Genomic DNA, 15178 nt, shown 5'->3' on the forward strand with positions numbered 1-15178 from the left:
ACAAGTGTCTTTAGTCGGCTCCATAGATTTTCAATTGGATTAAGGTCTGGGCTATTCCCAGGCCATTCCAGCAGTGGAATAGGATTATCTTGAAACTCCCAAAAAAGAGGTGTTATTAGCCATCAAACCTTTGCTCAAACATCTCCTTGGTGTGTAACCTTGTGTCAATTAGCCATGGAAATGTAGGATACACCCAAAGGACAGGATCACCTCCGCTACTTGCCCCACTGACTACTACTTACAGTGTCTTCTAATTACCATTGTGCCAAAATATTACTAATGAAGATTGGCTTTTAACAATGACCAGGGAATGCCATGAAGATGCTGGAAGCTACTAGTGAGGAAAGATTGAATCAATTTACCCCAATTCCCAGAAGTGATACTCACTGAGCTTTCCTTACAGGCGGTTGTACAATCCCAGCTGGATGCTACGCAGAGTTTGCACCCTCAAATCTTGCAGAGAACAGATTTCTTGAAGCAATTATTCTGCGATGCATCAGAGACAACCTTCCTGGACCAGTTGCTGACTGAGGTGTATGACAAGGTCATGTAAGTAGCAGGCTTAATCCACCCCCTTCAAGCCTCATCAGAAGGGTGGAAAGTAGCCACATGTGTACTTACATATATGTGTATTCATATATACGATGGAGGCCATGCTGCTCTTTCACACGCCACTAACCACTATCAAACCACGTTGCACACCTCCTCTAGCTTTGGTACAAGCTCTCACTGGGTTTCTCTTCTCTCTGGTCTCTCTAGTCACTCTGGCCTTCTCTCTGGACTGAGCCCATAACCTGTCAGAGTGTTTACAGCGTAACTACTATTTTGAGACAACCCAGGAGCAAAATACAGAACACAGAAGTTTTGTCATTACAAACAGTGGTTTATATACAAGACTTCTATATACAGACATACATGTGGTAGGCACATACCAGGCAAGCAATCAATCTTCAACTCTACACGGAGAGCTACAATGCAGATAGAACACGACGAGGAGAGAGATACACGAGGAGAGAGAGACGCTTTCTCATGGCCTCCCTTATATAGACAGTTTCTTAAAGTGGCAATAACCCTGCTGACTCATCCTCAGTCTTAAAGCGGCTGGTCAGCTTTAAATCTTCATTCCCCTGACAACATCCTTGCGGGTTTTGCCTGTAAACTGTTTTCTCCTTCAGATTTCAGCATGCCTGGCGGCCCAATGTGATTGGGTTGAAGAAGCAAGAGGTCCTTACCTTCTCTTACTATCTGATCTGTCCCCGTACCCACACACACACAAACACAGCCAGCCGAGGGTTAAGGAAACACTTTGGAACGCACCCAGGTCTTATCTCCCACTTGGCAGCGATAGACACACCGTCTGCCAAGTGACTTTATTTTCACAAACAGAAAGATAAGGTACTTAACGTGCAAAAAGTCCAAGCAGAAATAATATTTCTCTCCGCAGTTCCGAACGAGGCTTTAGTGACTATCCAAGGTTTACTTTTGTTCGTCACAAGGATCACTGACCACTACCCTCTATTATATAGTCTCTGGGGTATGGTCCAGTGACTCAGTTCTAATCCCTAGCACGCCTCCTAAACTGCTGCAAACTTTTATCACGCCTTCGGAGGCGTGCGTCCAGGAATGATGTTTCTTCGTCACTCTGATCCGAGCCAGCTGTCTCCCTACTGATCTCCTCTCCCTCGGCCGGCACCTGAGACAATGCCAGAGGGGAGGGGCCTGGAGAGGGAGGCCTGGCTGACTCCTCTTCCTCATGCTCGGAGCTTTCTTCCTCCGATGGGACAGGCTCAGAGGGCGGGGCCACAACACTATCTACCCCACACCTATATGGGTACTTGCTCAAGGAGTTTTGAGCAATCCTCTCTCTTGGCCTACTCAGCTTCCATATTTCATTCTTCCTGGCCCACCAAATCTTCTTGTGCTTGATAGGAAGATCCAACTATCAATTACGGAGGCCATGACCGGTATTATCACTGAGAAGACATTGGAAGAGTTAACCACCATTCAAGACAGGCTGGTGAGTAGATTGGCCAACTTGCAAAGGCATTAATGGTCCCATAGGAGTTTTGTATACAGGTAGTCCTTGACGTACGACTGCAATTGAGGCCAAAAATTTCTGCGGCTCAGTGAGACATTTGTTAAGTGAGTTTTGCCCCATTTTGTGACCTTTCTTGCCACACCTGTTCAGTCAATCCCTGCAACTGTTAAATTGGTAACACCGTTGTTAAATGAATCTGGCTTCCCCATTGACTTTGCTTGTCAGAAAAGGGGATCACATGACCCTCGGACACTGCAACCGTCATAAATACGAGTCAGTTGCCAAGCATCCAAATGTTGATCACGTGTCCATAGGGATGCTGCAACGGTCATAAGTTTAAAAAGGGCCATAAGTCACTTTTTTCAATGATTTTCTAACTTGGTCACTAAATGAACTGTTGTAAATTGTACTGCTGTTTCCTTCCACCCTTCCACTTTGTCAGTAGATTTGAACCCCACACTAAACTAGGAAGAACAATCTTTTGCTTCTGAGCAAACTATTTGTAAGATAGTATGTATTTCTTTTGTATACTGTAACCCCAAATTTCCACCCTATGTGATCAAGGCAGCTGACAATATAAGAGTCCTCAGGCAATATTATGCCAAGAAGAAGTAATTTATGCACTCTTAAATTCAGTTCCCGCAAAAGAAAAGTCTGTTTTATAACTCCTTCTTGGGATGAATCATTTCTTTTGATAACATGTTTGATCTTGTTTTGACACAATTGGCCTAAGTTGTGGATTGGTTTGGTTTAGTTTCTAAGACTTTGTCACTTGTTCCTAATCTGAAAAGGGCCAATGGGATGTTTCCCATTGAGGTATAGTCAGAATTTCTTCTGAATTAAAAAAAAAAAAAAAAAGTAGAAGAGGACACTTTTCTATGAATAAGAAGAAATGTTTGGCACAGCGCAAAACAGAAACGGACAAAGCAAAAGCGACGTCAGCCAGTCCAAAATAAAATGATGTGCCGTGTCATTGAAAAACAACAGATATAAAATCTTGATGAAGTATTCTAACCACTGTTTGAACAATGGCTCACTTCAGCCCCAGCTGAACTCTTCCAAGTGATTGAGATTCTTGCTGAAACATAATTTCCACCAGCCGCAGCCAGCATGGTCAATATTTGGGATGCTGGGGAGCTTGAACAAAGCAACTGCTGGAAAACCTTAGCGGGTGACAGCCTCAAGTTGACCTTGATTGATCTTAAAATTTAAGCATAACAGCTCCTCATCCTTACTGGGGTGGGGGACTCCTTGGAGATCCAAGAGCTGTTGGCTGAAAAGCCAAAACAAATCCTAGAGGAAGGCAATGTTGCCACATGGTCACTAAGAGTTGGAAATGATTTGATGGCACCTGTCAAACCCGCCACTACTTAAACCTCTAAGTAAAATCTTGGCTCCATTCGTTGGGAAAGAAAAAAAATTATTAGAAGTCAAATATATTGCCGTCAAACATAGGCAGATCTGAGAACTGCACACCAAAAGCTACCTCCCCTCGCTGACATACACACACCCCAATGACCAATCAGGTTCAAGCAAGATGTTTTCAGAATGGTCACTTCCAGAGCCTTCTTCCACTGCCTTCTTCTTCCAGCGGGGTGACCTTGAAGCAGCATCTCAGGGAGATACAGCAACATACAGATACATCCCCCTGGGGTGCACCCGGAGGCTCCAGCTGGTCCAGAACGCGGCCGCATGGGGGATTATGGGGGCGACGAGGAGCTCCCATTTGACACCTCTCCTGCGCGAGCTGCACTGGCTCCCGGTGGTCTTCCGGGTGTGCTTCAAGGTGTTGGTGACCACCTTTAAAGCGCTCCATGGCTTAGGGCCGGGATATTTACGAGACCGCCTTCTGCCACCAATAGCCTCCCACTGGCCAGTACGTTCGCACAGAGTGGGCCTCCTCAGGATGCCGTCCGCCAGACAATGTCGGCTGGCGACCCCCAGGGGGAGAGCCTTCTCTGTGGCGGCGCCCACCCTCTGGAACAACCTCCCCCCAGAGATACGTACAATAACAGACCTCCGGATTTTTCGTCGGGCCCTGAAAACCTATTTATTTCAAGTAGCTGGGCTGGCTTGAGTTAAATTTTAAATTGATTTTAAATTGGATTGTTTTAATTTACGGCCAAAATATTTAATTATTTTAAACTGTTTTTTAAATTTTGTATGTTCTGTTTTTTACTTTGGCTGTTCACCGCCCTGAGTCCTATTTGGAGAAGGGCGGTATAGAAATGGAAACAAATAAATAAATAAAATAAATAAACAATTACTTTCGTTTCCCTCCAAGCATCCCTGCTCCCATCCATCCTCCCCAGAGTTCATGGCAGACTGTCATCGAATTGTAGCGAAGCAAGCGTGACAGCTGACAGCACATACTTCATGTGCTAATCTCTCCCTAGCCTTTCCTCTCTGTAGGACCTCCAGGTAACCAGGAGGGATCCTACTTGCCTTCTAAGCCTTGACGAGTTCAGCCAGATGTTTCTGCATGCTAACATCTGCCTTACTCCCTTCACATTAACCAGACCTTCCCCTCTCTTAAAAATTTATTCTTATTTATCCCTTTCAGCCTTGGCTTTTCTCATGCCTTCCTTGGTTCTGTACTTAGCTTGCATCTGCTCAGCATAATGGAGATTTAAAATACTGTTTCTTCTATCCATAGGTGGCTGCCCAATGGAGACACACTTGCTCTCTGAGTCTTCTGCCAACACCTAGTTTAAATGGTAAGACTTGTTCTATTTGAGTGGAGTGGGAAACCTAGACCTTGACCTCGCATTCAGCTCTGTCCATTATTTTCCATGCTGGAGTTGCCAAAAATCAATGGCACATCTTTAATGGAAAAGGGTGCTTTAAAAAACAAGCTTGCAAAAATTTCCTGCAAAAAAAGGAACATGAGCAATATCCTGGGAACAACATAATCCCATCAACTCTATATGGTTGTCCTGCCATCTCTCGCTCTTAACTGCTCAAAAGAAATTCTGACCACCAGCCACCAAAATACTGTTGTATTTGTTAGGGAGTTATTTCAGCAAACCTGAAACATACAAATTGGACAAAACCCATAAACTCTGAAAACCAAAGAAAATTAATCATGCTGATTTAAATTCATGGGATCTAAATAATAACCACACTATAAAAAATAGGTTGAGACTCTAGAAAGAGTGCAGAGAAGAGCAACCAAGAGGATTAGGGGACTGGAGGCCAAAATATATGAAGGACAGTTGCACGAACTGGGCATGGTTAGTCTAGTGTAGAGAAGGACCAGGGGAGACATGATAGCAGTGTTCCAATATCTCAGGGGCTGCCACAGAAAGGAAGGGGCCAAGCTATTTTTCAAAGCACCTGAAGGCCAGACAAGGAATAATGGATGGAAACTTGAGTCTTGAGTCTTCGGAGAAAGGCGGCATACAAGTTGAACAAATAAATAAACTGAACAAGGAGAGATTCAACCTGGAAATAAGGAGAAATTTCTCTGACAGTGAGAAGCATCCATCAATGGAACAGAAGTTGCCCTCAGAAGTTGTGGGAGCTTCATCACTGGAAGCTTTCAAGAAGACACTGGACTGCCATTTGTCAGAAATGGTGTAGGGTCTCCTACAGAGGGGGTTGGACTAGATGACCTACAAGGTCCCTTCCAACTCTGTTTAATCTAATCTAATCTAATCTAATTGAACCAGATTGATTCTTTTGACCTCAGTAGGATTTAAGCACAATCATTTTTTTTCCCTCTGGCTTTGGGGCAAAGTGGTTTAGGATCCATACTCAAAGTGGTTTAGGTGCATGTTCCGGAGAGAGAGAAGTTCTCTGTTGATGGACTCCAGCACAACCCCGGAAGCTTGGAAATATAAACCCTTTTGGTCCTGGGTGACCGACCCAGATGGCATCCTGCAACATTATCCTAGGACGTGTATATTTTCTTTCATTCACAAAATGGTTTAATTTCTGGACCCATCTGAAGATGCGCTTCAATATTGCTTGGCCTGCGTGGAAGTCTACTTCTCAACTCTTATCTCTCTGACTCTGCGTGAAGCGGAGAACCCAGGCTGGTCCCTTCCTCATCAAGGTTCAAGGGAAGAGCTGCCTTTAGAGAATGCCAACCCCTTTTCTCTAGTTTATTTCCCAAGAGGGTTCTTGGCAAGAGAGAGATGAGAAAAGGAGGAAACAGCCATCGATTTGTCTCTCTTGTGCATGTATACATGTTCTAAGAGCTGAATCCTTCTGGCTTGGACCTCAGAGACTTGAGTTTCTCTCTGGACTTGCTTCTTCCTCCTTACTGGGGCAAGTCAAGCTTCTCCTGTCCATTCCCTTCCTCCAGAGCCTGGTGGCTAAACACGCCTTGTCAGTTTAGTCGCCTGCTCTGTAACAAGCCTTCAGGTGACAAGAGATGTTGCTGTGCGGCAGAGAGGGGCAGTCTGCTGTCTGCCTGGCAACTCTCCACCAACCCCCCCTCTTCACCTCTTTTTTCCTCCCCCTCCCTCCCTCCCTCCCTCCCTCCTTCCCTGCCTGCCTGCCTGTCTGCCTCCCCTTCCTCTTCCCTCTTCCAGGTCTGTCAGAACTGGCACTGAAGGTAGGAGCCGAAGATAACAAGATTGGGAGTCCCCAGCCTGAGCTGTCACTCAGCCGTGCCTCCGCGAAGTCACGCCCTGCTTCCACAAAGGATGCTGAGCCTGGGAGCGGGCTGCTGCTGCCGCTGCCGCCTTGCACAGAGCCTGCATCCGCAGCATCCCTTATGGACCTGCCGACTGCGGGGGAGAAATTGGAGCATTACACCCGAGACAGGCCCAGGCCGAACCGAAGGAACAGGCAACCTCCCAGCAAGTCGAATGTAAGAGCTTTCCTATCCGGGGGGGTGGGGGGGTTGCTGGGGGGGGTGTTGGGTGTTGTGTCAGGGGGGGGAAAGAGGGCTGTATTTTTATTTACGTGTGGGGGGGTGCGTGCTCTCCGGCGGGTGAGGTGAGCAAATCATCGGCCAGGTGCTTATTGCAGCAGGCACAGTGGCAACCCTGGAAAAGGAGAAGGAACCGGGGCAGCAGATCTTCGATTATGCGCCTGTTCAGCTGGGCCACTGGTCATCTCTGCGCAGAGGACAAGCGAGTTAATATCGGAGGGAGGCAGGGTAGCTGGCATCTTGGCTGCTTGTGTTTATTTACTAGGGATGGGGAATCGTGGCGGATTCCTAATCTGCAACAACTGCAGGCATTGGGAAGGAGGAGGGGGGGGGGCGAGTATCCCAGCCCATTGACATGCATGTACTGACTTCCTTGTCGTGTGTTTATGAAAATCCTGCTCCCATTTATGGAAGAACGAGCCTCTCATTTGCTTGTGTTCTTCCTGGAAAGCTGCTTCCTGCGTTATCGTACATGATCTATCTTAACTGCGCTCTGCCTGATGATTGTTCTTCTTTATTTATTTATTTTAAATAATAATAATAATAATAATAATAATAATAATAATAATAATAATAATAATAAAAAACGGTGTGCTGCTATTTATATCCGCTTTATCTGTGATCTGGGGAAGGTCAGGTCTTCCCTGTTCAAAACCTTTGGGGCCAGTGGGCTGGATTTGGTTTCTCAGGTGAAGGGAGATGAGATCAGCATCTGATCTGGGTGTCCTTTTGTCAGAAAAGGGACCCGTTGATGGAAAATAAAGCCCTTGCTTGTGGTGGGGAAATAAGTTCTTGGTGCAGGCAAACCGTAGAACTGAGAGATAGGGTGGAAAATCCAATGTTTACATAGGATGTGATGGAGTGTATACAGGAGAGAAATAAAACATGTAATATGGACTCTGATGTGTCCAGTAATAAAATCTCTCCAGAGTAAATAAGGTGGGACTTGATATGGCATCATCATTATTATTGTTGTTGTTGTTGCTAATTGGACACTGTGGCCTTGAAGGCTCTAAACCTTTCCTGATCATGTCTTTTAATAAAATCTCAATCCAGTTGCAAAGTGACCAGCGCTAGGGAGAAGGAAGGGGAGGCAGAAGGAAAGAGCTTATTAATTATCCAATTAGGGCATAATTATTGATTACCACTAGGAATCTGCAGAATATGAGTTGAACTTTGGAGCTCAGGCGCTGAGGATCATCCTGGATTCGAAGGGGCATCCATTAAAAAAAATAAAAAATGACTGTGGAAAATGAAGGCGGAAGACACCAAAATGCATGGTTTATTTTCCCTTTTTCCTCTACAATGGATACCTCTTCCCTGGCATCAATATCTCAAGGCCTCTTGTAAGATCCATCCCAGAAGGTGAGCAGAAAGGGGTGTATTACAAATCCTAGGCTCATTTTTCTTCCAGTGCTCCAGTTTTTCAGCACTTTTCAGAGTAACACTTTTTTTAAAAAACTCCATTAAGATGCAAATGCGTTGAAATATTCAACAACCTACCGCACTCCTGAAATACAAGAAAATTAGCATCCAGAGCTCCGTAAGGCTCTTTTAAATACCCCAAAGGATACCTTCAAAATATAAGCAATAATGCTGAGGATGAGTGTTGTTATTTTTGCGCTAGGATTTTTTTTGTTAACCTTCTTTATGCCTCTGATTTGCATTTTTCAGGTTAGCTTTTATCTCAGTGGGCCTATGACTGGGTGGGCATATAAATCCAGTTAATTACTTAATTAATAACATGATATTTGCAATCCCACCCACACTTATGAGGGTGGGAGTAAGCAACCCTTACCAAATCATCTTACCAAGGATTTATAGCAGAATTTCTGAACTATTTCTAATATAGTAGGAAGCAAAATAGAAACAGTATGTTAAAGCATGTTGTTATGACTTAGCGTGTTGTTTTACTTTAAAATTTCACTGCCTCCCCAACATACATTACTCCAAATTTAACAACAATGCCCACTAAATGACAGACAACTTCAATAGCATCTTTTTAGTCGGTATCCCTAATATTGCAAGGTCTCTGATTTAAAGAAAAAAAGAATCCCTTCTGCAATTTTTTTTTTTAAAAAAGACTCGTCTGTATTAGGTTATCTGCTTGATATTGGTTGACCTTAATTATGTCTAAGCAATCATGCAACTACCTTGGATCTGCTGTGTAGATGTCATATCTAGTCATGTCTCAAGAGTTTCATCCCAACTGTTGACAAACTCCAGTATAAGCAACTTCTGATTTTTTTGGAGAATGGACTTGGGTGGGATGTAGTCCTTGTGTTTGGACTGCATATGTGTGCAAAATGCACTTGCCGTATTATTTTCCACCTGGTTTCAATTAAGCAAAGCGATGATCAGCTTTCAGATTTCAGGATCTACTCAGCTGTTCACCAGAACTCCAAGATTCCCCAATTAAAATCCCATGTCCACTAACCGGAACTCAAGATGCTGGTTTAACGTTATCTCCCGTCTGTGTTTGGCATTGGATAGACGTACAGTATATGTATACAAATAAGTGAAGACACGCTTATACTTGGCAAATTATTCTGCGCCATTCGACAGACTCTGAAAGCTGGCGTCCAGCAAAAGTTGCTTTCAGTTCAAGTTCACTGCTCAGCCAATACAGGAATATATGAATGTTGGGGTAATCTCCACCGTTGTTAATAGAGCATTTGTAGCATTGCCACAGGTTCAGATCAATGTTTAATATTATAATCTGAACCTGTTTGGTGTATCGTTGCTTACAACTTATCCTTTTAACGTACTGTATGGAGTTTGCAAGCAGCTTCTTAGCAACACAGTTGTTTAAGGGTGGGCTGCATTCTTGTAGAGTAAGCGTTTTATAGGAAGGAGCGATAATTCGTTGTTGAGTGCGTCCTTCTCATTTAGCAAGTTCTAATTCCATTCTTGTTATTTTTAGATGGACGGGAATATCAGCCTGGTTGGATCTAACTTAATGGAAGGCAGCTTGTTGATAGTCTCTCTTAGGGTGACTAAATTCTATTGTGGATGGTTTCTTTGTCAAATTATATTATGCATGATAAATTGATAGTCATCCATTAGCCAAAGTAGCCAAAGCAGGTATAGAGAAGTTCCAGGTTTCAGTTGTAAGAACTGGTCAATGATATTCCCAAGGGCAACACTGGTTATCCATCTTTCGTTGGCCCAGATGATTCCTCTTTGGTCATATACTCATGAATATCTACTAAGAGGAGACGCAAGGATAGTGTCTAAGATTATCAAAGGAGGCAAGAAAGAGAGGTCTACAATAAATTGGATCCTGTAGTTCCCTATAATGTTCCCTGAATCAACATTAAATGAGTCTGATCCATCCATAGAACGTTGTTTGTGCAAATTATCTATGCTAAAAGTGGGAATCACTCGGAAGCTGTTGCACTTTGCAAACCTGATTTATTGTAGTTTGGTGAGCACTCCTGATCTCATAACTTGGCTTCTACATCAGAAAACCAGTGGAACAAAGGAAAGGAACGACTGAGTCATGTCTAATAATTAATAGGAGTTGAGGCAGAGGGGAAAAAAATGTGTACCTCATCCCATTTTATTAAGGGAACCAAGTTCCATGCCAATGCACAAGCAACCACCAATCATGATCGTTTCTTCTGAGAAGTAACATTTCAAGATGCATGCTGGTTTAAGGCTTGGGGACCAAACTTATTATTCATTTGTCTTTTTGTATCCATTGGAATGGACTAAAGTGGAGGAAGAATTTAATTATTTAATGGGAGTCACCCGTATTGTAATGAAACAATTGAAGAAATTATCTCAATCAGTCATTCATGGTGACCCATTAGAAATGAAATATAAACTTTCCAGCAAAACAAGTATCTTGTAGGTCACTAAACACGATAGGTAGGTGGACATATCTGAATGCTGAAGTGTCCGCATTTCTGTCCAAATATGTTCACTTTCCTTTATCACTACATGTAGTTGATGAACCTAAGAGCCTTTTCATGTGGTTTCATTTGTGTGTGTGTGTGTGTGTGTGTGTGTGTGTGTGTGTGTGTGTGTGTGTATAGATAGATAGATAGATAGATAGATAGATAGATAGATAGATAGATAGACAGACAGATAGATAGATAGATAATGCATGGATGCATGGATGGACGGACAGACGGACAGGAAAGAGAGAGATGATTGATTGAGAGATAGATATTTAAAAACAGGTGTACCTAAATATACAGGCACCAAGGAGCCTTGGTGGCACAGCAGACTAAAGTGCTGTTAAGTAACACCAGTTGCCTGCAATTACTGCAAGTTCAAATCTCACCAGGCTCAAGGTTGACTCAGCCTTCCATCCTTCCGAGGTAGGTAAAATGAGGACCCGGATTGTGGGGGCAATAAGCTGACTTTGTATAAAAAAGAATACCACTTGTGGGGGGGGGGCGAAAGCCCTACTAAGCAGGTATATACAAAAGTATGAAGGCTATTGCTTAACGCATTGTAAGCCGCCCTGAGTCTCCGGAGAAGGGCGGCATATAAATCGAACCAGTAAGTAAGTAAGTAAGTAAGTAAGTAAGTAAGTAAGTAAGTAAGTAAATAAATTCTAAGCTGCTACCTCAAAATGCTTGTATCAGATATTCATATCTGAGAGTTGGACACTTGAACAAATTATCCAGATTTGTCCCTGTGTCCTGGATAAATTAGCCTTAGATCTGAGGGGTCCTTGGTGCTCTCTGAGCTTGCTTGTTTCCTTGCAGACCCTAACTAGGTAACATCATCAGTGCTAGTCTTATGATGTTACCTAGTTAGGATAATAAAACACCTGCAAGAAAACAAGCAAGCTCTGAGACACCAAGGACGACCCCTCATTTCAACCCTGAGCTACAAATATTCTCCTTTATTTATTTATTTTAATTTTATTTTTTTAATTTGATTTATATGCCGCCCTTCTCCGAAGACTCAGGGCGGCTTACAATGTGCTCAGCAATAGCCTTCATCCTTTTGTATATTTATACAAAGTCAGCTTATTGCCCCCACAAACTGGGTCCTCATTTCACCTACCTTAGAAAGGATGGAAGGCTGAGTCAACCTTGAGCCTTGGCGAGATTCGAACCCTGCAGTAATTGCAGGCAGCTGGTCTTAATAACCAGCTTAATAACAGGGTGCCTTAAACCCCTGTACTACCAAGGATCTTTATTGGTAGCCTTGCACTAAATAGTGCCAGCTAACTTACTATAAGCAATTTATAATCATAGGAATCTGACTTATACTGAGACAGACTTGAATTCATGTAGCCTGCCATTTTCTAACACTGGGCTGTTGGAAGGCTCAATCAAGTATCTTTTCCTTTGCTCTGGTTTTTCTCATTGGAACCGAATCGCGGATCTCTGCATATAAACCATCACGGTATGAAATCAGCGCAGCCAATGTCAACTCAAGGTTATATAGTGCTTCTAGTCCACCTTGGCTGATGGCATCACGTATGACCCAAGCAAAGGGTTGCATCTTTAGAATGATTCAGAAGGAGAGGTGATGTTGAGAAGCCCTTAAGTTCCTCCTGAGACAAGTAACTTCAGAAGAAGGAGTGCCAATCTTTCCTACTCTTCTAATTCACAAGAGCTCCAATTTCACGGAGGTGTCAAACTTGTTAAAACTCTCCACTGTCGCCATACATCTACGGGTGCCTCAAACATATGCAGAATTAAAATTTGATTTCCCTACAATTTCCAGTTAAAAATAAGCTCTCGGGGAATATGACAGCCTCCTTCAGGGGTTTTTTTTGGTGGTTTTTTTTTTTTCCCAATCGGTTGACAAATCTGTGTAGATACTCCTTTAATTCACAAGGGTGAACGACAGTCTGTGGTGTAATTTCAGGGAGGCTCAAATTGGCATTAAACTTGGGAAAATAGCCAACGCCTCCTGTGTGTGCTGATTTTTTTTTTTTTAATTAGAGGCAATCTGGGTTGCCAGAGAAGTTATAAAGCTCAGAACATCCTCTACAGATATCCATGGAAGGAAACAATGATAGAACATGATCTGAAGTGTGTGTATGTGTATGAGAGAGAGAGAGAGAGGGAGCGAGAGAGACAGAGATGAAATGAGAGAGTTCAAGTACTGGTGTTAACATAGAACTAGAAGCAGTGGTGAAATCCAGCAGGTTCTAAATCATCATCTCCTACTCCGGAATATGTGTTAAAGAGAGCGCCTCTGAATTTCTTACTTACTAAAGTACATCACAGTACATTAACCGAAGAATTTAGAAGTAGATATATTTACATGCAGAAGAAGTTGCCGTTTTGGCATGCTAATCATAGCCACCTCTGCTCTACTACTTAATGGGTTAAATACAACAAGGATTAACTCAGATTTTCTTGGGGAAAACCTTTGTAATTCTCAGATTTCAGTGAATACCAGGTGTTAATTTAAAGGGTTTAATTCTACGACTTAGTGCATGATCTGCAGCTTTGTAATAAACTATATTGCCTCCTTTGCTTATCTGTAAGACAAGACAGTGTTGTCCTGCTTCAACTTACAGAGAACAGAATTGCCAAAATCCCTGAAGTCTGCATTTGCATGTACTGTTAGTCCTCAAGCAATGACTACTCATTTAGCAACCATTTGAAGTTATGACGATATGAAAAAAGCGACTTAAGACTGGTTCTCTCACTTATGACCCACTTGTGCAGCATCCCCATGGTCATGTGATTAAAATTCGGGTATCTGGCAATCAGCATGTATTTATGGTAGTTGCAGTGCTCTCAGATCACGTGATTGCCCTCTGACCTTCCAGTCTTTGCTTAGGACAGGGGTCTGCAACCTTAAACACTCAAAGAGCCATTTGGACCCGTTTCCCACAGAAAAGAAAACACCGGGAGCCACAAAAGCTGGGTGGGCATGGCCAACATGACGTCACTCACTTCCACCAGTCACATGAACTCCCTAGCCACGCCTACCCAGCCAGTCATTAGGGCAGAGAACCAGTTGTTAAAAAACACTGGGAACCACAAAACCGTTTTGACATCTCTCTCTCTCTCTCCCCCCCTCCCCCTTCTCCCCCTCTCTTCCCCTCTCTCTCTGTATCTCTCTATGTCTCTCTCTCCCTCTCTCTCTGTATCTCTCTGTCTCTCTCTCTCCCTCTCTCTATCTCTCTATGTCTCTCTCTCTCTCTCTGTATCTCTCTATGTCTCTCTCTCCCTCTCTCTGTATCTCTCTATGTCTCTCTCTCCCTCTCTCTCTGTATCTCTCTGTCTCTCTCTCCCCCTCTCTCTGTATCTCTCTATGTCTCACTCTCCCTCTCTCTCTGTATCTCTCTATGTCTCTCTCTCCCTCTCTCTGTATCTCTCTATCTCTCTCTCTCCCTCTCTCTCTGTATCTCTCTATGTCTCTCTCTCCCTCTCTCTCTGTATCTCTCTGTCTTTGCCCTGGCCACTTCTCCATCCTCCGCTGTCGCCCTTACTTTCTCAGGCCAGGCGAGGAGTGACTGGGAGGGTGAGAGGCAGGGCCAGTCAGTGGTGGGATCACCTGACAGGGAGCCACAGCAGAGTGCCCAAAGAGCTATATGTGGCTCCAGAGCCGCAGGTTGCTGACACCCAGCTTAGGACAAGCAAAGTCAATGGGGGGAAGTCAAATTCACTGAATGACACCATGTTTTGCTTAACAACATGGGGGAGGGAAAGGTCATACAATTGGGCGCAATTCAATTACCTACTTACTTAGCGATAAATGGTAAGTTGTGGTTGTAACTCAAGGAGTGCCTGTATGGGACAAAATGAGGCCAATCTTTATGGAGCGACCATATTATGAACACCTTCTCAATATCTGGACTAGGCGATGTTGATACGGAGACCTGTCTCTTTCAATCGCGTAGCGCTGTGTCCTTTGTGATTGTAGATGGTGACCCAAATGATGCTGAATTATTACTGAAATCAATGCAGCAAATTGTCAGAATTAATTTATGTCTTATTGATTTTAATAGGGTTTTAGCGTGGCTTGGATTTGTGCCACATAATATAGTCATGCTAAAACCCCACTGAATCGGGGACCTTTAGGTTTAGTTCCTGGGGCTGTGTGCTGTTTATAAAAACAAGTCTACAAAGTCCACTTGACTAATTTTTTTTATTTATTTTAAATTTAGCAGCTTGTTTCAATATTTAACAATTTACCTGCATCAGTCACACGATACGATTGATGCAAGTAAAATGTTATTTAGTTTAGGGAACCAAACAAATGGCATTCACATTTCATTCAACACTTACTGTATTTTTCGGAGTATAAGACGCACCTTTTTCCCCCCC

General features: G+C 43.4%; 1 protein-coding gene across 1 annotated transcript in view; it reads left to right on the forward strand.

The window, feature by feature from the left end:
* The window catches only part of CARMIL2 (capping protein regulator and myosin 1 linker 2), a 67653-nt gene that overhangs the window by 38574 nt on the left and 13901 nt on the right, over window positions 1-15178 (forward strand). The window contains exons 25-28 of the mRNA XM_087877257.1: window positions 404-549; window positions 1930-2017; window positions 4695-4755; window positions 6577-6857. Coding sequence (XP_087733383.1) covers window positions 404-549; window positions 1930-2017; window positions 4695-4755; window positions 6577-6857 — 576 coding nt within the window. The remainder of the gene's footprint in view (window positions 1-403; window positions 550-1929; window positions 2018-4694; window positions 4756-6576; window positions 6858-15178) is intronic.

This window comes from Pantherophis guttatus, chromosome 11 (genome assembly GCF_059756535.1).
Source record: "Pantherophis guttatus breed Tessera chromosome 11, ASM5975653v1, whole genome shotgun sequence".
Classification (NCBI taxonomy): domain Eukaryota; kingdom Metazoa; phylum Chordata; class Lepidosauria; order Squamata; family Colubridae; genus Pantherophis; species Pantherophis guttatus.